The sequence below is a fragment of the Staurois parvus genome, unplaced genomic scaffold, assembly GCF_062004578.1.
Source record: "Staurois parvus isolate SC_StPar_1 unplaced genomic scaffold, SC_StPar_1.0 ptg000299l, whole genome shotgun sequence".
Taxonomy (NCBI): Eukaryota; Metazoa; Chordata; class Amphibia; order Anura; family Ranidae; genus Staurois; species Staurois parvus.
Window position 1 is genome coordinate 11,454,451 of NW_028318095.1, and position 26,973 is coordinate 11,481,423.

A 26,973-nucleotide genomic window follows, 5' to 3' on the forward strand; every position below is an offset into this window, starting at 1 on the left:
ACAGAGCTCTCTTTCTCCTTAGGAAGTAAGATCCAGCCTTTATCTACAGCTGAAATATTCCTTTTTGGGGTCCCAGCTTGTGCTTTGGCTGGGGGACCATTGGCCTAACCTTCTGAAGATTGCAGAGAGTTCTTCTAAGGATCCAGGACATAGGCAATCCAAGTACAGGGTCTAACTGATACTGCATGCAGCTACACAGTATTCAGGAAACAGTGAGCACCAGCCCTGTGGACCTAGAGTCTTTCTTTGGCCTTTTTTGGGAGAGCTTTCCCTTTGTACATTCAGGACTACACTTCTGCGGAGGAGTCCCTGCTTAGTACCAGTTTACCTTCAATTTAAAGGGGATGCCTTCACCCTGAAGGAATAGTTCAGATTAGGTGTCCTCTACTGCAAGTTGTTAAAGTTTATTGGAGTATTCCTAGACTCACCCTATCCCAGTTGTCTAACAAAAAAAAAGACATGCACAGCCTGCTCTGTGACTCAAGTGATTGGGAATACTGTGTGCCTGGCTGCTGTGTGCCTATTAGGTAAAAGAACCTGGGACCAAACAGCCAGATCAGTCCTAGCTCTGTGCTACAATAGTGACTAAATCTAAGTTTTAGGAAAGTGTAACGATCTCCTGCACTTACAACGAGTGACAACATAGTGTCATGTGTGATTAGTAAGTCCACTATATGGCCAAAAATGTTCCTGCACCTGACAATCATGCATTTCCAACCTTGTGACAACAGATTGGGGAATGGCTTTTTATGTTCCAAAGTCAGATCCATAAAGACACGGTCTGATGAGTTAAAATAGTTGTAAAGGCTCAAGGTTTTTCACCTTCGTGCATCCCTCCCTAACACTTACCTGATCCCCATCCTGATCCAGCGATGTCCACGAGAGCTTCGGTTCTCTGGGGACCCTCACTACTAATCGGCTGGGGCAGCAGTGGGAGCCATTGACTCCTGCTGCTATCAATCACAGTCAGTGAGCCAATCAGGAGAGGGAGGGGCAGGGCCAAGCCACGGCTCTGTGTGTGAATGAACATGCAGAGTCGTGGCTTGGAAGCATGCCTGCTCAGGTGCCCCTATAGCAAACCGCTTGCCGTGAGGGTACCCGACAGGAGGGAGGGGCCGGCAGTGGAAACAAGAAGAGGAAGATCCGGGCTGCTCTGTGCAAAACCACCGCGCAGAGCAGGAAAGTATGACATGTTTGTTATTTTTTTTTAAAACATGACTTTAGTTTCACTTTTAAGTGTGGGGGAACACGAGAGGCCTGCAAAGTTCCCTGATCTCAATTTTTTTTAAACAGCTTTGGGATAAATTGGATTACAGATTGTGAACCCAGTCTTCTAAATGAACCTTAGAACTCCCATTGGATGAATGGGAACATGCTGCCACAAAAGCACCTCAAAATCTTGAGGAAAGCCTTATAGAAGTGTGGAGGCTGTTACACAAACAAAGGGGGGTAAGGGGCGGCAAGACTATTTTAATGCCCATGGTTTTGAAATAAGATGTCCAACAACCCCCCAGAAGTGACATATACGATGCATTCTTACATTCTGAGGATATTGTGGATGTTGGGCATGCTTGTACTTTTATTATGTGGGTTTATTACTGATTTTATAATAAATAGTTTTTAGCTGTATCACGCTATGAGCTTTCCTTTATTCCCTTTCTTGTGGCGGAGTTAATATTTTTAGAGGATGTCCTACCATTCCACCAGCCTTCAATTGCTGATGGGCTAAGTGATTGAGGAGTCTTATTACATTTGACACCACAAGCACGATTGCCTATCATGTTAGATGCGCCACGATATCTGGTGAGTGCCACTGAATTGAGGGAGGTTCTTCTCTGCAGCACGTGGTGACACTGGAGTGAAGTTTATTTGGCACTTGTGGAATTAATCTCATTTAATCACATGGTGGTTCAGTGGATCAGAAGGACTTTTTTCATTTATTTTTTTGGCGGACTTGCATGAAGCATTTTATTTGTTTTTATGAACTGTACATTCACTAATGTAACTTATTGATTTATTTGCATGTGTAGCACATGTATTTTGCTGTATAGTATTTTGTGTTCCTTTAGCATTTCTTTTTTTCCATTGCACTGCTACCACTAGTTATGTTAAATACAATATGTCCAACAAGTTTATATAGATCATGGTCAGGTGGCCACAAACCTTTGAACAATATAGTGTATGCAGGAGTCTTACAGAACACCCACTAAGAGAATGAAATGGCATGTAACCTGACTTATGGGCATTTCCTTCCTTCTAAAATCTATAGGATTTCCTCTATGCAATTCTCATCTTGTAGAGAACTCTTCTTGGTAGATATTCCTTATAAATATTGGATGGGCTGTAAGGTATCTGTATTTTAGCACGCTCATCAGAATGCAAAACAATGGATGTGTCATAGGAACACATTACCCAATGAGGCAGTTCACATTATGCGCTGCATTTAGAAAAATGAGGCATGCCTGTTTTTCTATGCATTTCAAGCACTGTGAGGCCAATAGAAGTCTATGGCATCACATGAAAACACAAGTATGGTGCATGTTAATGTATTTTAATGTGCCTTTTTAAAGTCCTTTTACAGTCAACAATAATGTCACTGCAGAAAATCAATCTTCATTGGCTAAACCAAAAGTGAAATGTGTAATAACACACCAAAAATGCACTGCAATGCATAATGAAAATGTGTGTCACACTACAACGGATGTTAAAAAATGCAAAAAAAAAAAATGGACAAAAGCTTGTATAGATAAATGTGAACCTGGCATAATATAATTTTCCAGCATTCACAATATACAACTATCTCTGAAATATTCAGTTATATTCAAGAACAACCAAACTCAAGAATAAAAATGTAACATATTGCAGCTTACAGATGTGCCAGGTGTGCTGCCTGCCTTAGTTTTGTTTTTTTTAAGTAAAAAAAAAAATAACTGTTGATCCTGCCAGAAATACTGTGTCCTTGTCACTTCCTGGGAACTGCACAGAAGAATATCTTCCTTCATGGCTATGTTATGTAATCTAACCAATGTAACAGAGATGAAGATATATGAAAAGGTTTGGAGTCTATATCAGGAGAGCAGGGTACAAACCCTAGCTCTCTCCACAGATGCAGTGGAGGAGTGACATAACCACCCAGGGGCAGGAAGTGTGTTATTTGCTTGGATTACCAGGTGAAAATATAGTAAAAGAAGCTTGAAAAAAGAAAACCACAGTAGCCACCACACCAAGGACTAGTAAGCTGCAATATATTACATTTTTGCTTTAGGGTTTAAAAAAAAACATTTTTTTTTCAAAGTATGATGTCAGTCTATGCACAATGACAGTTAGGTATAGTGCTATTTATTTATTTAGTACAGGTACTTATATATATTGTACACATCCCTGCCCTCAAGGAGCTTACAATCTACAGTCCCTAACTCACATTCATACATACTAGGGATGTCATGTTTCACATGACTGTCATATGCATTTAAGTGTTCTCTGTATTTTGTCTCTGCTCCTCCCTTTCCTCTGGTTTAGTTAATGCTGTATAGATAGCCCACCCCCTTCCCAGTAATGCATTTCAGCAAGCCTTGTGTCTCATGAAGCAGGGCACATTATGATCTTTTGACCTATCAGATGTTCATTGTTGTAAGATTCTCTCAGTTTATGGAATAAACTTCACAAGATCTACAAGATATCATCTTGACTGAGTCACTGACTGTGGTATCCAACTGAGATTGGAGTTATCGCTATCTCATCACAACTGTAAGTTATAGAGATCACACTTTCAATGCTTAGATTGGAGAGACAGAACAAGAGACAATTTAGACAGGAGCCAATTAACCTCCCAGCATGTCTGTGGTGTAGTGCTATGTAGAAGGAATGGCTTAGGCACTGAAATCCTTGAACTGTGACAGGCAACCAACCGTTTGTCAGAACAAGACGAGTGGTAGAAGTTACCGTTACAGGTGTGTTTGTCCGCCAGGAGATAGTAGCCATCTTCACACGCACATCGATATCCACTAGGAAAATTCACACACCTCTGGCTGCAGCCAGCATTTTCCTTTTCTGGATCCTCACATTCATTTATGTCTGCCAAAAAAGAAAATGACTTGTGATAAGCATGATTGTGCAGCCATTCCCTGTGTCGACACTGGAAGCAAAGGAAACAGCAAACAGGAAACATTGTATTAAAATATCCAGGATACTTAAAGTGTTACTAAACTCAGGACCCTGCATTCACTATATCTGGTCTCCCACAGTACACACAACATGGAATGCAATTATTTTGGTAAATATAAACTGCTAAATACCTTTTCTCATCAGCAGTTAGAGCAGTCTTGCGACTTTTATCAATATCCAACAGGGCTTGTAGGAGGAGTTTTCATTCTCCCCTGATTGTTCTAAGAGGCCGCAGGACCCCTGACCCTCTGTATGGACACTGCTGATTGGCCCTGTGTTGATCACATGCACCCTCCCAAGAAAAATAAAAAACTCTAGTAATACACACCAAAGTGAGCATGTGCAGAGTGACTCCTAGAGCTGTGTACTATCAGCAGATGGATTAGGGACAGTAGAGGAAGGGGAGGATCAGAGAAGATGGGATCAAACAACCTTTTCACACAATGCAGAGGATTAACCCCTTAGGTTCCACAGTGAGAATAATAAGCATGCTTTGCTGCATATGCAGACTGATTTTACTGTTGTGGGTTTAGTAACACTTTAAAGCCTGTTGCAGTATCAGTGTAACGGGAATGATTGTGCTTACTCACTTCACAATCTGATCATGGGGATTCTTCTTACAATGAATTCTGCAGTCAGATTGTTCAGCAGTGCATATAGTCTTCTTTCTGTCAGATTTGACTGGCGATTTGTTTTCATTATTTAATTTACAATCATAGGGGTTATAGTTATTAGCCCAAGTTTATACTTGTGGCCAAGTGGCAGTAAAAATTGGCAGTTGATTTGATCTGCAAAATTTGCACCACAGGTCTCATTTGTCAGGGTAGCACTGCCGCCATACATGACACATTTAATTGAATGGGGCTGTGCCAAAACCGCACTGCAACCACTTGTAACAAGCATTTGAGGTGCAGTGCTGCGGGCTTTCAAGGGTTAGAAAAGGCAGTAAGATCCACCGCAGATCACTTTTCGAAGGGGCATCAATGACAGCCACAGGTGTAAATGAGCCCTTAAAGTGGCTATAAACCTCAGACATGAAATATGAGTGTATCCCTCTATAGTGTGTACTTGTCTCAATCCAGAGCACTAATTATCATTAATGTCTGCTGCCTCATTCCTCTGCTATCTGCATAAGCCACGTGTGACAAGTTTTCCTGACACCAAGAAAAAAAGGTGAGGGGAGGGAGCTCCAGCACACAGCCTGTGATTGACATCCTCAGCTCTGTTCCTGTGTGCTGTGTGAAGTGGAGTGGCCCCTTACCTCCAATCTGCTCTCCTCACTGAGCTCTGCAGAGTATAACGTCAGCTCCCCACCCCCTGCTTTGTGGAAGCTCAGACATTCTGCAATTCAGCTCTAGAGAAGAGAAGACTGCAAATCATTTTCAGGGAGTCAGATCCTCCCCCCCGCCTCTTCTGCTTGCAGGAGGTCACGTAGTGCCATTCTCTTGCATGATTGGTTACTAGCAAGGGGGCGTGGCTAGCAGACGGGGATCATTTCCTGTTAGCACATGGAGAGGAAGAGGAGGATGCTGCTGAACAGGCCAGTGAACTGGATGGACACAGACTCTCAGCTGCTGGCAGCAGAGGCGGACTGACCATTTGGAAACTCGGGCACTGCCCGATGGCCGGGGGTCAGTAGGGGGCCCCATGAGATGCCCCTGGTACCTTTTTCATAGGCTTTTTTGAGTTTGGGCAAGGACACAGGGGCCCCATGATCCCCTATTGCCCCTGGGCCCCATGAGTTGTCAGTCCGCCCCTGGCTGGCAGACTGCGGACCGGACCAGAGAAGAACAGGGACAGACACAGGAGGCTGCCAGAGACCCGAGCAGACATAGGGCTGAGGAGCCGAAGGGCCCAAAGCCAGCAGAGAAGACAGGTAGATGACAGATGTTCTTTCTTTTTTGTGTTTTTTTGTGTTGTTTTTGTTTTTTGTGGGGGGGGGCGAGAGAAAGCGGCAGAGGGCATCCTATATGGAGACACCTGCAGTCTCTGACCTTCTCCTGTGCTTCACCTGAAGTTTCTGACCCTCACCTGTACTATGGCTGCAGTCTCTGACCCTCTCCTGTACTACCCCTGCAGTCTCTGACCTGCTCCTGTACCACTCCTGCAGTCTCTGACCCTCTCCTGTACTACTCCTGCAGTCTCTGACCATCTCCTATACTAATCCTGCAGTCTCTGACCCTCTCCTATACTACTCCTGCAGTCTCTGACCATCTCCTGTACTACCTCTGCAGTCTCTGACTATCTCCTGTACTACTCCTAGCAACCAGTCAGTGTGTGTGGACCAGTTCTTTATTTTTATATTATTAAAGTTTTTTTTTTACATAAGTCTTTGTGAGTTTTTATTTGTTTTTTTGGGATGTTGGGGTGAAGAGCAAAATTGCATCGTGGGAGCCCAAGTAGATCTCAGACTTTGTTTAACCACACCAGCTGTAAGCCACGCCCAATATATAGAATATTTTAAACCACGCCCAAATTTTTGGTGTCTTTGGCCATCTTCTTTTTCAGATTAAGCCACAGTCATGAATGAATGCCACACCCCTAATTAACATACTACTCTGCCTATACTGTCTTTCTGGACATATAGAAAAAAAAAATGTCCCTAAAATATTCTTTTAAATGTTGGCAACTATGCTTGTATAGGTAGATTTGCTTCATCTCTGTGTATCACCTGAGGCCAATCACTTCACTGGGTATGTAAGGGTTTACAGACACTTTAAGTTATTATTATTATTATACAGGATTTATATAGCGCCAACAGTTTGCTCAGCGCTGTACATTATAATGGGAGACAGTACACGAGACAGTACAGTAACAATACGATTCAATACACGAGGGGTTAGAGGGCCCTGCTCTTTGGAGCTTACAATCTAGGAGGGAGGGGATAGTGGTACAGGAGTGGTAGGAAGAGTGGAGGAGTTCAGTAATTAGCTGAGGGTGGGGTAGGCTTCCCTGAAGAGATAGGTTTTCAGAGTGCGCCTAAAGGTGGGCAGAGTAGGTGATAGTCTGATGGATTTGGGAAAGGAGTTCCAGAGGATGGGGGAAGCCCTGGAGAAGTTGGCCATACATAGCTTCTTGTGATTCCTGAGAATCTGCTGAATGTTGGCTCTATGAATAAGCTTTGGATGGATGTGCTTGGAATGCTTCAAATGTGCATGGAATACTTCAATAAACATACATGAGTTTTATAATGAAGATTGGCTTCCTTTTTGTTGCTGGTAGAGAGTGGCCAAAATTTGAGTCATGGGTGTCCCTGTCGACACCACCTGGTTTGACAAACTTTGATTGAGGAATTGAAGGAAATGTTGGACAAACATTGACTGGTGCCAATCAACTGCAGTCACTGTTCAGGTATTCTGACAGTTGTAGGTCAAATACAATAGCCAGCAGCCTGGACGGGGGGAATCTGCGGAAGTCTATTGAAATCTTTGGAAATCTTTACACGTATGGTCGAATGTGTATGCAGGGGCGTCCCTAGGGTTGGTGTCACCCGGTGCGGTAACACTTAGTGACACCCCCTCCAATGATCCCCGCAGAATGGATCGGATCTGCGGATTGAGCATAATGGATCAGACTCCGATCCATTATGCTCCCCAATCCACAGATCCGATCCATCCTGCGGGGATCGTCGGCTTTCTTTACAACTTACCTTTTTGTGGAGCGGGTCCGGTGTCACTCCGTACAGGTTGCATGCCGACGATCCCCACAGGATGGTTCGGATCTGCAGACTGAGCATAATGAATCGGAGTCCCTGTATAGGTTGCATGCCGAGGATCCCCGCAGGATGGATCAGATCTGCGGATTGGAGAGCATAATGGGCATGCAACCTATACGGGGTGACACCAGACCCGCTCCTCGAAAAGGTAAGTTGTAAAGAAAGCCGACGATCCCTACAGGATGGATCGGATCCATCCGGCGCTGATCGTCAGCTTGCTTTACAACTTTCTTTTTCGTGGAGGGGATCCGGTGTCACCCCATGCGGTAGGTGTCACCTGGTGCGACGCACACCCCCTGCACCTGCTTCGGGACGCCGCTGTGTGTATGCTTTAGGATAGATTAGAAGGTCACAGCTCATGCCCTTTTGATAACACTGGGCAAAAGTAATAGAGATAGTTAAAATAGTCAGGCCTAGAGAGATTATGGCACTACACAAATTATTGTCTCCAAGCTATCTAAACTGAAACAGCAGAGAACTTCAAGAGACAGGAGTCACTCCTATAGAAAACTCAGAGGATGACAAATGATAACTGCTCTTCTGTTGTTTTCTGCTATCTAAGCAAACATTAGCTGGTTCAACGCAGCTTTGCTGATGAACTATGTTTAGTCACTCACCTTCCTCGCAGCGCACTCCCTGCCACCCTGGTTTGCACACACAGGTATAGTTCCCTTTTCCATCAATACACTCCTTGTATCCTTCTTTATGGCAGGGCAAAGGCTTGCACTGATCTGGAAGCGCTGTTCAGAAAACAACAATGTGTTAAATAATTATCAAGTAACAATTTTATAAAGGGAATAAAATAAAGTTCTATGTAAGGGCTCATTCACACAAGGGCTTAGCCCCGTACAGAATGAAGAGCTCTTTGTTTATTAGCACTGAGCTTTGTGCAGGCAGCCATATTAGTGAATGGGCATGCATCGCTCACTCCAATGCAGGGCCTGTGCATTCATGTCTATGTACCTGTGTCTACGTATCTGTCAAAGTCAACTGTGTGCACAAAACCAACGCATGTCCATTCACTAATGCCTGTATGCAGCTCATTGCTAGGACAGAAAAATAAACAAAGCACTCTTCATGCTATATGAGCACCCGTTTGAATGAGCCCTAATGGTCTCTCTTTCTTATTCAGGTAATTCCAGAGACTGACAGCTCCCCTCCGAGGGTATGATCCCGCAGATGAAAGAGGCCTTGGGAGTGTGTTTCAGATTCCTGATTATGTCCCCTAACCAGTGAATCAGAATGCATGTATAGTACTGTAGCGCTCATCCCAGTAGGAGCCCAACGTTTAGATCCGTAGATTCTTTCCCAGTCATTGCACCCACAGTCAGGCACACAGTCACTCCTTTGACTCAGTAATCAGTCTAGGGATATGCTTTTCTGATGCTTTATTGCAGAACTTAAACTTGAATGGGTATAAGGTAACTGTGGGATACTACAGCAACTTGAATAAGTAAGTTGAGGTCTTTATTCTTCCTTCTAAGGATCTGAGCACAGTCCTTGCAGCAGCAAATAATGGAGTGAGCTATACCAGGACACCATGAACAATGTTCCCTTTGAACAATGCTGATTTTAGTACAAGAGGGACAGTAGTAGCACACAGTCACTGGGATCTCTCACACTGCTCTGTACTCACTAATGTCCTTGGATAATTGGATGCCTCCTTCTGATTTCTTCCAGATATCTCTCCTCTGATATCAGACCAAATCCACAAAAGGAAGTATCACAATCAGCTAATTTCAGTGGAATTGGGACCTCGATGAGCAGCAGACACGTGGCAGGCCTGCCCAGAAGGGCAGCAGCCCTCCAAGCTGTGATCTCCTCTTCTAGGTCAAGAACCCTTTTTTTCCCAAGCCCTAGGCTATTTATGCTCCTTCCAGCCACCATCTGGACACCTGTCATCAGGGATTGGCTATTGCTGCATAAATATTCAACTGCTGATTTGACTCTCCCAGCCCACTATCTTCTAGAACTCTTCCAGATAAACAGGGAAGCAGCCAGCCCTGCAACCAGGGAAACACAGAACAGACCGAAATAATCACATGCAGCTCAACTAATTACAGTGAGCTAATAACTAAATTTACCTAACCTACCATCTATCTATGAAGGTGCTTAAAGTATGTTCCAAATGGCTTAGTACACATATCCGTGTTCACTGGGCATAATTGTGAGCCATGATAATATGAATGTTGATAGCACCTGAGCAAAACTGTTTTCTCCAGTGCAATGGGCCTTCCTTGCTAGCGAAATATTCACATCACAGGATTCAAGTCACCCAAGTAATCTAGTGCGTGTGTCAGCATACCTTTTCAAATCTTCCATATTCCCCCTCTAACTAGTTTTTATTCACTACAATATACAACCAATCAAAACTACGTTTACATTGGCTGTAGTACTGAGAAATTGGATCGGCTGTTCATAGGTTACTAAACTCTGCACAATATACAGTAACTTTTATGCCAGTTATTTGGATTTTATGAAAAGAATGACCCAGGGTAAATTGGGTATGGGTTCAGGTGACTTATGCCATATGCAAACCCAAGAAAAAGATGTAAAGTGTCAAAGCTTACCAGTCCTAAAATGTGTTGGCTGCATTAGTTATTTTTTTTATGTTATTAGACTGCCTGTAATGGTTGATATTACCAAATTACATTCATGGGGAACTATCCTCCACCTAAACACTCCAAACCAAAAATGCTATTCAATTCATTTTTAATATTCAAAGCAAACACCCCCATCCACCCCATCCATCTCAATGCTTAAAAATAACTTTAAACACACCCCTTAGCAGTTCTGGCCATGGTCATCTTGAGTAAAGGCAGGTGATTCATGTAGAATTTACTTTCTGGAATCCATCTGCCCTTGGCTCATGCATGCAGGTAGGTGGGTTTGCTTAACTGAGAAAACCCTAATAGTTTATATTTTTCTATCTGTGTCCCATTCACTTTCTGTCCCTGAGATGAAACAGGAGTGAGAGAAATTCCACTCTAAGGTAGTTTCCTGATGTGTGTGTGATAGAATTGGACCAATAGGTGAGGCTTGGTTCTGATGGATACACAGTGGAGTGAGTCCTCCTTCAAAGGAGCTACCTCTCTGACAGCGACAAAGAGAATGCTGGATGGCAAACTCTGGGGTGGTTATTGAGGAGTGCCCAGTACAAAAGTTCATCGCTAGGAGGTTTTTTGAAATGTTTATTTGAATCAGGGCATCAAGTAAAGCGAATGTGTTTCAGGGGAAAGGCCTCCCCCTTCCTCAGGGCTGGAGCTGTAGATTTAATTAGAATAAAAAAGACAAAGGAGACCAGTACTAGGGCTCGCTAAAGATTGTCAAATCTTAACAGCATTACAAACTTCTGGCATGGTTTTCCCCCAAAACAGGTTGTATTTACTTGATGCTCTTAACCAATACACATTTCAAAAAGGCCTCCAAGTGTTATGAACTTTTGTACTAGATATTCCTCAATGCCAAATCCAGAGCTATAGGATAGTTGTCACAGAATCAGTGTCTCTATTTCTAAGCTTTCCTGTCACCTCTTGTTCTGGTGACAACTGCAAAACTACAGTATATATTAGTATGTTTCTGTTAGCAACCAAAGGGTTACCTTGGTGAGATTTGGGGCTGACCTTGGTGAGATCTGGGGCTAATCTATAAAAAGTGTCAGTTTCTTGTACTCAGTGACAATGATCACCAGGACAAATAGGCAGTATTATTCTCTCTCCACAGACACTAAAAGCCTTACAATGGTTTATGTCCCTACTCTAGCCAATAAAAGAAAAAATAAATTAAAAGGTTTTTGCTATAGATACTCTTTAACCATTGTTTCTCACAAATTTTACTGGCAACCTTAGTAATCCTGAATGATTTCATGAGCTTTCTCTACATTTTGTATTAATCAATATCCATAGCAGAACATCATAAGTTAGGAATCTTAGGTTTATGGTTTCTATGAATTGCTGAATGTTGACATTGTTCTAGTTTGTCTGTATTAAAATATATATATATATATTCATATACAAACCAGTTACACATGATCTTAGGTCTGCTGGGCCATCATAATCCGAATAAGCAATCCTATTTGCATTTCCATTACGATGGCTGCCAAGGCAGGCTGTAAAATACAGAAGGAAAAGTTTAATATTATTAGTATTTTTTATTACAATAATAGTTTAAAGCATATGTAAATGTAATTGTGGTATCTTTATGTAATTTTTAAAGCAAAACCCCATCCAAATTTTCTTTGGTCTTCAGAACGAGAAATGTTTGAAATACTGTAGGGTTATTAGTATCTAGGCTTTAGCTATCTGTTTCCTGGCAGTGAATAAAGCACTATGTATAAAAATGCTTTCATGGTAGCTCCAGGTGTTCAAGTAACCCTAACAGGCATAATGAGGCATAACTTGGGGTCCACTGTCACTTGAGATCCAATTAAATCATGCAGAAGAGTAGCTATTTGCTTCCAGTATGCCTGAAGCTATGGACAGGACCAAAGTAGATGACAAAGGTACTGGAAGCCCATAGGCAATTATGACGTAAAGCATTATATGTTAGTTTAAATTTAGCAAGTCATACAGATGTGAGGTAGGTACAGTTTATAATAAACAACTGGATGAGCTTATCAGTTACTTTAAGAGAGATCCGCCTATGGTTTCCTCCGCACAATCCCCTTTGTTCATTAGGCCCAGGTCACTCTCACTAGAGGGACTTTTTAGTATAGGCCATTTTATGAGCCAATGGATATTAATTGCTTAGGTGAGGGTCCAGTTCGGGTGGAAACCCGTATCTTGTCTGAGAGAGCTATTAACAGGTGCCAAGTTATTTGGAGGCTGCATGTGGAAGCTGGAAAAACAAAGGGCAAATAGTTGAACAGTTGGAACCAGGGGCGGACTGACCATTTGCAAACTCGGGCACTGCCCGAGGGCCCGGGGTCAGTAGGGGGCCCCATGAGATGCCCCTGGTACCTTTTTCATAGGCTTTTTTGAGTTTGGGCAAGGACACATGGGCCCCATGATCCCCTATTTCCCAGGGGCCCCATGAGTTGTCAGTCTGCCCCTGGCTGGAACTCTTCCTTGAGTTTTTGAAATCGCTTAAAATTTTGCTAGTGGTATAAACTCATGTTCAAGCCAAAGATATGAATGTGTAATAGGAATGTGGCATTATATAGCTTTGATATTTAGTTAGACATTGCCATATTTTGAGGCTTTGAAACAACATATTGTTGGATAACTACATACCAGAGGCCATGACACCGAGGGTATCTGTAGGGCCAGGGATGCTATTGGAGTTTAGCAGGTGAATAAATCTAGGTGCCCCTGTGTCCTGCCAAGGGTAAAGGTAAGATAACTGTGAGGCTATTCTATAAGGCTAGACCCCCCCCCCCCCCAAGGCCAGGGATTGTTTCAAAGTAGCCCAGGACAGCATGGGGTTTATTTACTAAAGCTGGAGAGTCCAAAATCAGACTCCCTTCTGCATAGAAACCAATCAGCTTCCTGGTTTCATTGCCAAAGCTTCATTGAACAAGCTGAGGTTAGAAGCTGATTGGTTTCTATGCAGAAGGGAGTCTGATTTTGGACTCTCCAGCTTTAGTAAATAAACCCCCTTGTGTCTATTATTCCCCCACACAAATGTTTTCAGAAGGGAATCCATTAATGTACAGTGTTTCTGGGGAAGGTAAATGGAGGATTACTGAAAAACATACAGTATTTTCAGAAGGAGTATCGTTTTACATAAATTAATTCTGTCTGATACCCTCAAAGGACACCTGGACCAAATCTGAATTTTGCTCTGAGTAGTAACAAAATCATCGGGATCCCTAAAAAAGTTAATGTCCAAATACTTAGTCATACTAGTTCTATTTTATGGTAATAAGGATTGTTCTCTAATAAAGGGATGGTTATCTATAGGGAGTATGGGTGACTTTGTCCAATTAATGGTCAGACCATTATGCACATTGTAAAATTGAGCAATTGCTTCATCTGTGTGGTGATGTTCCTTCCTTGTTCAATGAGCAAACTGAAGGTGGCTCAGCAACCAGGTCCTACTGTGGTGGAGAATAGTGGAGGTTGATGAACTAACTATGCTGCCTGAATAAAAAGACTGGATAAAGAGAATCACAAATCTCTTCTCAGGTAAGATAGTTCACATGAATGCATTTAAATGTTTGCTAGGAATCCAGGTGCTCATGAGCACATATTCTGTAACAAGCCAAACAGATATTTCTAAATTGACTACCAATATTTATATTTACTCACCTAAATATCTTGGGTAAAAGTATTCCTAGAAAAATAAAAAAATAATTATTTTTTTTAAGGATTAAAGCTTATCTATAGTCTAAATGTAAAATCATACATTAATTTCCATGTTGTATTTCAATTATTTCAAGCCTACTCCTATTAATCTGGATGAGCTTGAAAAGTCTCATAATGTCGGCTCTGATGTACCACCCCCCCTTCATAACCAGGTAATTGTTTTGCTATTTAGCACTGTGCTACTTTAACTGGTAACTGGTAATTGTGCGGTCATGCAGCACTGTACCCTAATGAATTTGATAATATCTTTTAACACAAATAGAATTTTCTTTTGGTGGCATTTGATAATCACTGGGTTTTTATTTTTTATTATACAAATGGAAAAATATCAAAAATTGGAAATAAAAACAATAATTTTTACTATCTGCTATAAAACACATCCAATCAAAACATTAAAAAAAATAAAACATTTTCATAAATTTAGACCTAAATATATTCTGCTACATGTCTTCAGTAAAAGAAATTCCAATAAGTGTATAATAATTGGTTTGTGTGAAAGCTGTAGCATCTAAAAACTATGGTATATATACTGGGATTTATGTATTTATAGTGGGGCTGTGACATGCAGTGGGCAATCTGACACTAACTGACACTTTGTGGGAACTGACTGCTACTGACATCTCCAGTGACATTAATACAGTGTTCAGTGATAGTACTATACACTATCGCTGTACTTATGATGCTTGCTGGGAAGGAGTTAACATCTAAGGGCAATCAATGGGCTATCTGTGTGCCTAACAATGTGTACTGTGTGTATGTGCTGTTTTTACTAAGCAATGTGCCTGTTTTTACTCCCTGCTTTGCAGGGAGAAAAAAACAGAAACATCACTGCTGTCTGTACAGAGCACTGTCATTCACTCAGCTGATCAGTGGTCCCAGCCATAAATCGTTTTTACTGTAACGAATGACAGCACATATACTTTATATGGGGCAGCATACGCGCACGCCCCCTACCTGGAAATGCTGGATCATGTGTATGTATGTGTATATATATATATAAAATCTCAACTAGCCAAATTAAAATCAATGCTCGATCAAAAACCTATAACAGCAACTACTATAAAATTGTGATATCAATTACCAAGTACATAAAGAAAGAGCAAGCTGCGCTAAATAAGCAATCTTAATATATTACATAGGTTATATATAAAGTCCATATATGCTCAAAAAGTAAAGTCCATCATATTCCAAGTGATTAAATTAATCCAGTGCACAAAAAATGAACATGTTATTCTTCCATCCATATAGATATGCTTCTGTGTATTCCACCACTGTGAGTAATCAATGATAGAGGCCTCTTAACAAATATGTTGGACCATAAAGTTATAAATGGTTAGAATCGCTTTTAGGTCATACACCTTCCACCGTATATATATATTTATATATATTTATATATATATATATATATAATGTGTGTGTGTGTGTGTGTGTGTGTGTGTGTGTGTGTGTAATCCAGTGCACAGCAACCATCCTGTAGCAGTATATCTTCAAGAGCTGGTCTGCAAGTAGATGATCAGATGAAAAAGGATTTTGTATATAGGCAGGATTTTTGAGGCACAACTCACATAAATATTCATAAAATACAAATAATTTTATTAAAGTGTAAAAAAAATATTTCTTGTTCATAAAACCATAATAGAGATTCCAAACAAAAAATTGCCCCCACTTGTTTAGAGCAATTACGTATACAACTGTTACATGTACTGTTTTTAACTTGGTGGAGAATAACACCTTTCTTTTACATTAACATTTTTTGCCAGTATCAATAGGCTTGATGCGTTTCTTGGATAGCATCCACTTCCTTAGGAACTGAGGGGCAAAGTTCATCATTTATAAACATAAAACAAAAACCTATTCACAAGGTCGTTCAATGTAAAAAAAAGGCTGTATTCTCCACCATGTCAGTTGTGCCTCAAAAATCCTGCCTATATACAAATCCTTTTTCAACCGAATGTTTGTAATCTTTCTTTGTGAAGATCCCCACTCATTTACTTCATTGAATTTTGTGACACATTCACTATGTCCTGTAAGTAGGCACCGCTGTGTCATATATTTCACAGAGCCTGCCACCATAGTACCTTGCTGCCTGTGAGCTTTGATACCTGTCCTGACTCCACAGAGTTTCCCCTTACATCGGAATTTGCAGAATTTCCCCTTACATTTGTATCAGAATCTGCAGGGTTTCCCCTTAGATCTGATTCTGCTGAGTTCGCCTCCTGATACTCTTCTTCTCAGTACCTCTCTAGTTCAGAAGGCAGGCTTTGTGAAATATGTAACATTCTTTTACATTAATATTGTATGACTGTGTCAATAGGCTTTTTGTTTTATGTTTAGAATGAGCAACTTCGCCTCCCTGTCAGCTCCTGAGGAAGTGGATGCTATCCAAGAAAAGTGTCAAGCCTATTGACAAGGGCAAAAAATCTTAATGTAAAAGAAAGGTGTCGTTCTCCACCAAGCTATATACACATGTAACAGTTGTATACGTAATTGCTCTAAACAAGCAAGTGGGGACAAGTTTTTGTTTTTAAATGTTCTCTATTATGGTTTTATGAACAAGAAAGATCCTTCTTAAACTTTGATAGTAAAATTGTTTGTATTTTATAAATATTTATGTGAGTTGTGTCTCAAAAATCCTGCCTATATACAAAATCCTTTTTCAACTGAATGATCTTGTAGTTAGTAAGCTTACTTTGTGAAGATCCCCACTCATTTACTTCCTTGAATTCTCTGACACATATTCACTATGTCCTGTGAGTAGGCACCGCTGTGTCACACATTTCACAGAGCCTACCTTCGGAACTACAGAGGTGCTTAGAAGAGGAGTAACAGAAGGTGAACTCTGCAGATTCAGATCTAAGGGGAAACTCTGCAGACTCAGATCCAAGGGGAAACTCTGCGGATTCAGTTGTAAGGAGAAACTCTGCGGATTCAGTTGTAAAGGGAAATTCTGGCGATTCAGATGTAAGGGGAAATATTGCTGATTCAGATGTAAGGCAGCAGAGGAGAAGCTGGAAAGCATGTAGGGAATCCAGGAAGTTGTGGAAAGAAATGGCCAGCAGACAGGCGGCTCTCACAACATGAAAGGAGATTTTTCATTACATATAATCTCCAGGGGGCACAATAGAAACTGAAAGGACATTTCTCCAAGGGTATATGGGTAGCAATACCTGTCCTGGAGGTAAAACTGGGACTGATGGGAAAATCTACCCACAGATTACAGACTAAAACACTGTAGAGGTTCTGATCTTTCCCTACTCTATCTAAAATCAATGAAGAAGGTCTGGCTTCAGTTCTACACTAACAACAGTACAAATCACACTTGGGGTCCAGTAAAACAAAGTTGAATTAGCTTAACCTCTTCACTCTGCATTAATGCATATATGCATTATGGGTGGACCTTAATATTCAGCTGCTGTACATTTGTGTCTTTTGAGGGGCAGAGGTTTTTGTTCTGAAAGTGTGCTTACTGCATACTTCCAGCACACTGACCGAGCAGTCACTGACACCTCTCTGTAGCAATCATGCACACAGAGATGGACGCGGTCATCCATTTTGCTCCAAACCCCTCCATTTTGTATCTCTCTCTCCCAAATCAGATTCCTCCGATATCCTCCCTCCCTCTCTGTTCAGTGACATGTGGTCTGAATGATGACAGAGATCACAGGTAGCAAACTCATTGGGAGAGCGTCATGGCTATAAACCTCACTAGCTGGTGCCCCTACGTCTGCGAGACTCTTGCTGGAGAAGGGATCGTAAAACCATAAACCAAGCCCTCACGGAGCCTCAAAGACATTCCAGGTAGTCGTAAAAAGAGACCTACATTTAAAAACTCACTTTTCCATATAATTTTATATCTTCAAATAGGACATAACTACATAAACATGGAGCACATATTCGGACGGCTCACTTTAATACAAATTGTTTGGTATATTACATCCCCTAGCTGAGATCAACAGGAGAGCAGAAAATAATATCTCCTTAACCATCCCAGCAGGTACCTCATATTTCATATGCAGACGTTCAGCAGATGATTCTGGATACATATAATCTACTCGTGGATAGAATGTTATATGTATCCAGGGTAAGTTATGAACCATAATATAAGCTAGGAGGGATTTTTGGTCATAGCTTGGGTCTCCGCCTGCCACACCCGCCCAAATGAGGGGATTGGTTCTCTGCTTCAGGGAGACACCCTGCTGAGTTCCTAGATAAAGGCTGTGATGCTTGAAGGTAAGCTAAGCTGAGTTGAGCTAAGTTGAAGATTCTCCCTTGTAACATTGGAACCAACTCTGGGAGACGACCCTTTTGCTCTGAAACCTGATCTGCTTAACCCAGGCTGACGGCAAGTACTTTATCTAAATTCCTTTCTGTTATCTCTTTGCTGTGCTATTGTTCTCTGTATATTTATATATATTGGCTACATCTTTTTCTGTAAATATTTTTATTGCACCCTTTTGACCTTTTAGTAATAAATTTTACTTTCTGAAAGTGTTGAACTGTTTCTAAAGTTCTTTAATGCAAACTAAAGAACCCCTGCCTCTGAAAAGCGCTACTGTGTGTGTTTTAAACTTCGGTATATCGCTGCCTGCGGTGACAGTGGTATACCGACGCTTATGCAAACATCATAGTGTTATTGCTCATATTGCCGAGTTTCCTCTTTCTCTGTACAAAAAGGAGGTGGTGGCAGTGTGAAGGGTTAATTGCGTAATTAACCTGACCCAGTAACTATCGCTCCCAGGCTGCCGGCACACAGGTTGTGGTGCATTAGCTGGAAAATCTTTGTGCAGGGTGCAGCTGGGCGGGGCATTGTTACGCACGTGGCAGCGCGGTTTTAGATTGGCTAGTCCTTCGGTCACGAGTTTGGTGAGAAGGGCTGGGGTCTGACGCCGCGATCGTCACCCTCTCATTCTCTGTTTGTGATGGGAAGCTGTCAGGGTGGACTTCCTGAACATGTAACTGCTGTGAGAGCAAATTACAGTGTTGGGTCTGGCATTAAGACCCATTTAAAGGGCCAGGAGGTGAAGGGAAGGGGTTGAAGAGACCTTACCCATTCAGGGCAAAGTGGCAGTCTCTTTAAAGCATATCTAAATTCAAAAACAAAAATATCATTTATTGCAGCTTATCAGTCCATAGTTGTGGTGACTCCATTAGTTTTCCTTTTTCTGGCTTTTCTCCTTTATTTTCACCTGTTGATCCTCCCAGGAACATACTTCCTGTCCTAGAGTGATAACATTTACTCACTGTACTGTGTTTATAGAGGAGCAACATTGTCACCCTAGGCTGATCTCTTAGTTTGGGCTACAAATACCTTCCTCTCATCTCCATGAGAAAGGGAGGAGAAGTTTTGTAGTTGGGAGTATAAGGTGAAGAGCCGGCAACTCATTCTCCTGATAAAAGTACTTTATTCATAAAGGGTACATTGTACAAGTTACAGCAGCTTACATGTTTCAGTAAAAAACCTTATTCATATGAATAAGGTCTTTTACCAAAACGCATAAGCTGCTTTAACTTGCATACTGTACCCTTTATGAATAAAGTACTTTTATCAGGAGAATGAGTTGCCGGCTCTTCACCTTATACTCGCATGCTGTTTAAAGTACCAGGAAGACATTCTCTAGCTTTGGAGCACCATTGGTCTACCTCCAGGGGAAATCAGCCTAGGCGTACACTTTCGTCTGTGAAGTTTTGTAGTTCACAGGAGATACCTGGGAAAGCTGATAACATTATTTGAGATTTCTACCAGGAAGATTTTTGTTCTTAGGTTTAGATGCACTTTAAGAGTCCATTCACACCATCTGAATTGGACTGCATAGTCACAACACACAGACATATAAATTTGTCTTATGTCTTTTTCCCAACAGGTCACACCAATGTGTTATGTTGGTGTGTGCTCTAAAAAATAGAACAGGATGCATTTTCAAATAAGTTGGCAAAATATAAGCAAAGTCCAAACATTAACACTGAAATCAAAGTATATGGTCTTAGCTTACTGTTTCAGGGATATTCTCAAATACTTCCCGAGCTTCTTCCTTGTTGCAAAGCTCCTCAATACATTCCCGTTCCAGGTCACCACGTTTACCTTCTTCAAAAAAGGAATTTGCTCTCCGTTTTCTTGTAAGAAATTGAGATGCAGACTGAGAAGATAAAACTGCAAAGATAAAAAAAAAAGTAAATTTTCTACGTGGTTATATTACCAGTAATCATGTCTCTGTAATAAAAGATAAACTCCAGAAACATAAAACCCTCCATTGTAGTGGCTCTGTACCAGACAGAAAAACTGTTTGTACTTACCCAGACCCTGCTTTTCCAGCACCCAGCAATTCCCTATGCCCCAGCAAAGAACTGTCGCTTGGCAAATTCACATCCAGGGCAGGGGTCTGGATGACATCAGAGGACCTTAGACCGCCAGGGTATAGGGGAGAAGAGGCTGCGGGAACCAGTCTAGCAGCACAAATGAGACTGCAGGAGTGAAGGATCAGGTAAGTAAAACTGCTTTATTAAGTCACCTAGACATAAACAAGCAGTTAGCCCTTGCAGTTTGGGTGCAGCCCCACTGCAAGAGAAGAGTTTTAGGTTTCCTGGAATTCAGCTTTAAAGGGTCACATGAAAATTCAGAATAATCTTTAGAAAAGTACAACTCCAGCTTTTTTTTGGGGGGGGGGGAGGGGGTTGAGTCTAAACAAAGAATCAGTTTGCAGACAGAGTGTTCTGATTTCATCACCTGCAATCATGTTCTAAGTCACATTCTTGTTCAAACATTTTATAGTTTTTTCCAAATCAGTAACAAACACAGAGCATACAGAATGCATACAAGAAGGGGAGAACCATTAGGACAGAAGTCCTGATGAAAGTATCATCCAAGTAGAAACAAGGAACCACATCTAAGCAAGGAAAGATGTTGCATTACAAAGAGAGGCAAAATATAGTAATGACCAGTCGCGAGAGCATAGCTCCTGTGAGCAATATGGGGTTCCATAAAAAGAAAAAACGGCAGCAGATGAAAAAGATAGACAAAGAGAATAGGAGTAGGTAAGAGGAAAGGAAAGGGAAAAAAAAGTCTAAATGAGAGCAGAATAGGGGGAAGGTGTAGTAGGGCAGGGGGCCCAGAGGAATGAATGAGGAGAGGGGGGGGAATGTGTGACTACCGAAAAGGAAGGAGAGGATCTCGGAACCAAACCAGGCTAAGGGATGGCACATAGGATGACCAGAGGTCTGGGCTGGAGGTTGTCAGGGGAGGAGCAATGATTCATCGAAATTAGGAGGAAGGTATCGTTCCACCCAGGGAGTCTGTAATGGTCGTTTCCACTTTAGCATGAATCATTGCTTGTGTCACCTTATTTCTAACTGCTAGAACGCAAAGGGATGGAGACTTCCATTATTTCGCTAAAATTTGTTTGGCTGCTGTGGTGACTTGTAAAAAGAGTTTGAATTGGGGTTTAGATAAGGAACGGGGCTGAAGATTCAGTAGAGCAGTGGCCGGGTTAGAGGAAAGGGGCTTCGCAAAAAGAGAAGATAAAAGGTTGAAGATTTCAGTCCAAAAAGCTTGGGCGACTGGACACGACCACCAAATATAGAAGTGCAGTCCCACCATCGCACAGCCCCAAAAGCAATTGGGAGAACAACTGGGGGTATATTTAGCAATCCTTGCCAGGACCAAGTACCAGCGGGTCGAGACCTTGCAGTTGGTCTCAACCGCTACTATGTTCTGCAAACAGGATTTGGTTGCTAGCCAAATTTGGTCCCAATCAGCAGGGCCCAGCTGATATCCAAGGTCTTCATCCCACTTAGTGACATAGGTAGGGCTACGGAAGGGTTCAGAGGATAAAAGAAGTGCATAGAGTGATAAAATAAGACCTCGCCTATAGGGTCTCTTTTGCAAGCGTGCTCGAAGAAGTTCATGGATCGAGCAGAGGGGGATTTAGCAGACAGAGGAGCAAAAAAGTGTTTGAGTTGAAGGTATCTGAAAATTTCGGACACTGGCAGGGAGTGTGATTCACAAAGAGAAGGAAAGGATTTAATCCTGGTATTAGTCAAAAATTGGTGGGCAAGGTTCTCCGAGGACCATTGTGAGAAGGATCGAGGGGAGGACCAGGCAGGAAGGAAGGCCGGGTTTCGGAGGTATGAGAGTAGGGGATTATATGGTGACTGGAGGGAATATCAGGATTTTAGTGTATCCCAAAGCGACATGAAGTGGGAAGTGACTGTATTCTGGAGTATCCGACAGTCCGAAGGCCGGACCCATAAAAGATTAGTAACTGAGAGGGGGTCACAATCGACAGACTCAAGAGTGACCCATTGAGGAATTTTGGAAGTCACGTGATACTTAGGCAGTTGTGCAAGGTGTACTGCATGGTAGTATTTAGCAAGGTCGGGGAGACCTAGGCCACCCATAGGTTTAGATTTGTGTATGATGGAACAATTAATACAAGGATGGATGGGGCCCCAAACATATGTGTAAGCTCGTCGTTGTAAAATGCGGAGAAAATGCCCTGGCACTAGGATGGGTAAAACTCTAAATAAATACAGTATCTTAGGCAGGATAGACATTTTTACTACCGTGATCCCACTCAACCAAGCCACTGGCAAGGAAGACCAATTAGTCATGAGGCTAGTGAGATGGGCTAGCATAGGAAGGTAATTGGCCGATAAAGATCCAACCAGGAGAATGGTAGAACCTGTTGTAGATGAGCCAACTCATGAAGGGGTAGGAAAATGTTTAATATCGTCAACTTTTGGGGATTGACTTGAAGGCCGGAGACGTGGCCCAAATCTTGGAGGAGCCGGAGTAAATTAGGAGTTGAGGTTAGTGGGGAGGTCAGAGGAAAAAGGAGTCCTCGTATGTTGGGATTGGCTCTTATTAGGAGGGTGAGAGGCTCTATAGCTAGAGTGAAAAGCAACGGCGAGAGTGGGCTCTCTTAAACGGATGCCTCGCAAAATTGGGAAAGAGGCCAATTTATGTCCCATGTAGTGAATACTAGCTGACAGGTCACAATATAGTGAGGAGATCTATGACATGAAATGGGTCCCAAAGCCCCATCGTTGTAGGATAAAGCTGAGGTAGGCCCATGGGACTGTGTCGAACACCTTCCTAATATCTAACGACAGGTAGCAGGTGGGGATGTTGTGAGTACAGGCTAAGTGAGCGAGAAGGACCGCGCGTCTAATATTATGGCCAGCTTGGCGTGTGGGGATAAAGCACACTTGATCATTGTGGACAAGGGAGCCAATGATTGGGTTAAGATGTGTGGAAAGAATCTTCAAAAAAAGTTTAATGTCGATATTGAGAAGAGAAATAGGTCTATAGTTAGACCAAGTGGAGTCATCTGTGTTAGGTTTTGGGATCATTGTGATAGTGGCTGTCAAGTTTTCAGCTTTAAAGAACTGGCCGGCTAAGAAAACATTAAAGGCGTTTGCTAGCATAGGGGAGAGAAGGTGGGCAAATTTCTTATAATAGGCAGCGGAGAATCCATCTGGGCCAGGACGCTTACGCGACTTCAGGGTCTTAATAGCATTTAATATTTCCACTTGTGAGATCGGCTTCTCGAGAGTTTCCTGATGTTGGTTGGTCAATTTTGGGAGGGTGAGGTGAGCGAGAAGACTCTCTGCACGAGACTGGTCAAAGGCTTCCGTTTGGGAGTACAAATGGGCTAGGTGTTTGCAGAAGATTTGCAGTATCCGCACAGGGTTGCTGGTGTAACTACCGTATTTTTTGCTCCATAAGACACACTTTTTTTCCCCCGAAAAAGGGGGAAAATGTCAGTGCGTCTTATGGAGCAAATATGGAGCTGCTGGTCCTGTATTTCCGCCGCCGACACCTTGTCAGAATACTGGGTCGGCCGCTCAGCTCTTCTACACAGCAGGACCTTGCTTGTTCCTTGGTCCAGTGCTGTACAGTCTTCCCGCGCCAGCATCTTTAGTGTGGGAACCCGGCTGTGAGAGCCAGGTGCCCACTGCGCATGCGCGAGAAGCATTGCACTTTATGAGAGGCCCGGCATCTTCTGGGATCTGTCTTGTGTCCCAGAAGACGCCGGGCCATTCACAAAGCGCAGAGCTTCTCGCGCATGCGCAGTGGGCACCTGACTATCACAGCTGGGTGCCCACACTAAAGGGAGGACAACTCCCCGGAAGTGGGAGCGGGTACCTGTCAAATTCAGGTACCCACTCCCCCTCCCTCCCCAAAGGTCCACAGTCTCTGGTCATCTCCTGTACTGTCTGCAGTCTCTGGTCATCCCCTGTACTGTCTGCAGTCTCTGGTCATGTCCTGTACTGTCTGCAGTCTCTGGTCATCTTCTGTACAGTCTGCAGTCTCTGGTCATCCCCTGTACTGTCTGCAGTCTCTTGGTCATCCGCTGTACTTTGTGTCTCCCTCTAGGAGATTGCCCCCACCCATGTCTGTACAATCCATGTCAATGAACAACATTCACACTGAATGGAGGAGGTAAGTAAGAGATAAACACTTTGTGAAGTGAGATTGTGAAGACTGTGAAGTGAAATTCTGCCCAAAGAGGTGAACTTAGCCTTTAGGTATTAAGGCAGGAGGGTATTAAGCATTTATAAAAGGGCTTGGGAGTCATGCCTCCTTCTTAGACAGGTTTAAATTCAGTGGACACTGTTAGTTTTTCTCTCTGTATCTGTATGCATGCAGATGTAATAGCCTTCATTTGATTCATCAAAACAATATATTCAATGAAACATAAATGCCCAACAACTATAAGGGTAATTACAAGTCATTTGAAAGGAATTTCTTAGAGTGCCTACACGCCAGTAGAATTTCAAGATTGGGCTGAAAATGGCAGTGGCTGATAAAAGAGCAGGAGCAGACATAACTGACATTGAATATTTCCAATTTCTACTACCAATAGTTTGGTATTTCATACACTCTGAGTGGGCTGAAGAAGTGTAAGTGCACTTTTGCACTACCAAGCATTGTTCATCCCCGCACATTATCCTCTAGCAAGCCATATAAAATAGACCCAGCCTATGGCCAGAAATGTTTACAGGTTCTTGCAGCTCCCAGCACATTTTTGAGGTTAGTCTTCTGGCCACAGAAACAGGATACCCCAGAGCTGCAAAGATGTAAACCTGCACTTAGCTGGAGAGCCTGGTACAGGGTTGAATTTCCAGAAGAGGCACAGATCATGTGAGGACTATGTGAATTCACCTTTTCTACCCCTGAACACCTTCTGCAAGTCCTGTAGCATGGTGCATAAGGCCTGTGGGGCCTGGACAGAGCTTTCTAAAACATGAGTGATAATTGAAGACATCATGGCATTTGTCCGGCTGGACTATACTATAGATGGGACATTTGGAAAAGAGAGACAGTACACTAATGGAAGGGCCTTGCCTCCTGACCCTCAGATGGGGATCCTGTGGCTTGGTGGTGGAAAGCCTGATGCTTAGAATATACCTGAGGAGGTGGTCCCAATTCTGTGGTGCTTCCAAGGAGAGGAATGGAGGAAAATGGCTAAAAGATGTGCACTTGTGCTCTGTACTGAAATGACTACTGTAGGATGTATGTTCATGTTAGTGCTGAAACTTCTGCAAGTATGTCAAAGGTGAAATATCACGGGAAGAAATGTGAAGTTGCAGTAAAGTGTAGAGAATGTATCTGTGTGTACGCATTCCTTTATTAGGAGTGTTAAACCTTGGGCCGGGAATGTTTGTGCGGGACTCTGGTCAGGAGACATGTGTCCAATATGGTGGGTACAAAGGCAGGGAATTGGTGCTCTATCCAAGGAGAAGCAGGCAGGACTGGTTCATCGTGGTGCTAACATCTGCATAATCACAGGTCTCCTTACACACATATAGCTACATGCTGTAATTTGTTTCCATGGGCAGCTGAAGGGATTAACTTTGAATCCCTGGCAGGGAAATACCCCCAATTGCTATGTTTTATGGCACCAGGCACCCATGTGAGGAGGCCTAAGGAAATCCGACACTTTGCCCATTCACAGTAGAGTTATAGGTTCTTCTGATAGGGAACCCCCCACCCATTGATACCTTTTCTGTGCTCTCCCTGTGGTCTATTACTCTGACCAATCAGGTTTGAGCACTGCATCTTGTCAGGAAGAGGAAAAGATCACATGTTACCCATACCCAGAAATATAGTATATAATATAAGTATGTGTGAAAGTTCTGATGTATCAATGGATGGGGGATGCCTTGTCAAAAGAATATGTCATTTTCGCTTCTTAAGCTGATCATACATTGCCTAAATTTTGGCCTGTTCCAGAATTTACTTAGTGAGTGGCTCTGTCGGCCACCCCTCACCTAACATCCTTTGATTGAAGGAATCAAAGGAGTTGACTAAAAAATTGTTGGTTCAACAGCGGCTGCATCCAATCAGCATACTATAGCCCAGCATAAGGATTCATCTGCTCTATGTAGTGTGGATGAAGGAATCTGTTAGTTAAAGTGGTTGAAAACCTCAGACACATATGAACAAAGCATATCTCTCTATAGTGTGTGCTTGTCTCAGCATCAAGTGTCATTTTTGTCTGTTGTTTTGTTCCTCTGCTATCAGCATGAATCACTTCTGACAAGTTTTCCAGACACCAAGAGAAAAATGGTGACAGGGGAGGGACCTCTAGTAAGTTCACCTCTTAGCTCTGTTCCTATATGCAGTGTGGAGAGGGGGGGGGTGTCTCTTTCCTCCAATCAGCTCTCAGGGCTCTCTTCACTGAACTCTGCAGAGTGTAATTTCAGCTTTCCGCCCCCTGTTTTCTGAACTCCCAGAAAAACTTTCTAAATTCAGAACTTTTAATGGCTGTAAAGAAGAGAAGACTGAAG

General features: G+C 42.5%; 1 protein-coding gene across 2 annotated transcripts in view; it reads right to left on the minus strand.

Annotated features, from left to right (window-relative positions):
- The window catches only part of PROS1 (protein S), a 93,694-nt gene that overhangs the window by 55,962 nt on the left and 10,759 nt on the right, over positions 1 to 26,973 (minus strand). For both annotated transcript variants that reach the window (XM_089682933.1, XM_089682932.1), the window contains exons 2-6: positions 20,175 to 20,332; positions 14,128 to 14,152; positions 11,898 to 11,987; positions 8,497 to 8,619; positions 3,943 to 4,074 (exon numbers count right to left, since the gene is read on the minus strand). In XM_089682933.1, the coding sequence (XP_089539059.1) occupies positions 3,943 to 4,074; positions 8,497 to 8,619; positions 11,898 to 11,987; positions 14,128 to 14,152; positions 20,175 to 20,332 (528 nt within the window). The remainder of the gene's footprint in view (positions 1 to 3,942; positions 4,075 to 8,496; positions 8,620 to 11,897; positions 11,988 to 14,127; positions 14,153 to 20,174; positions 20,333 to 26,973) is intronic.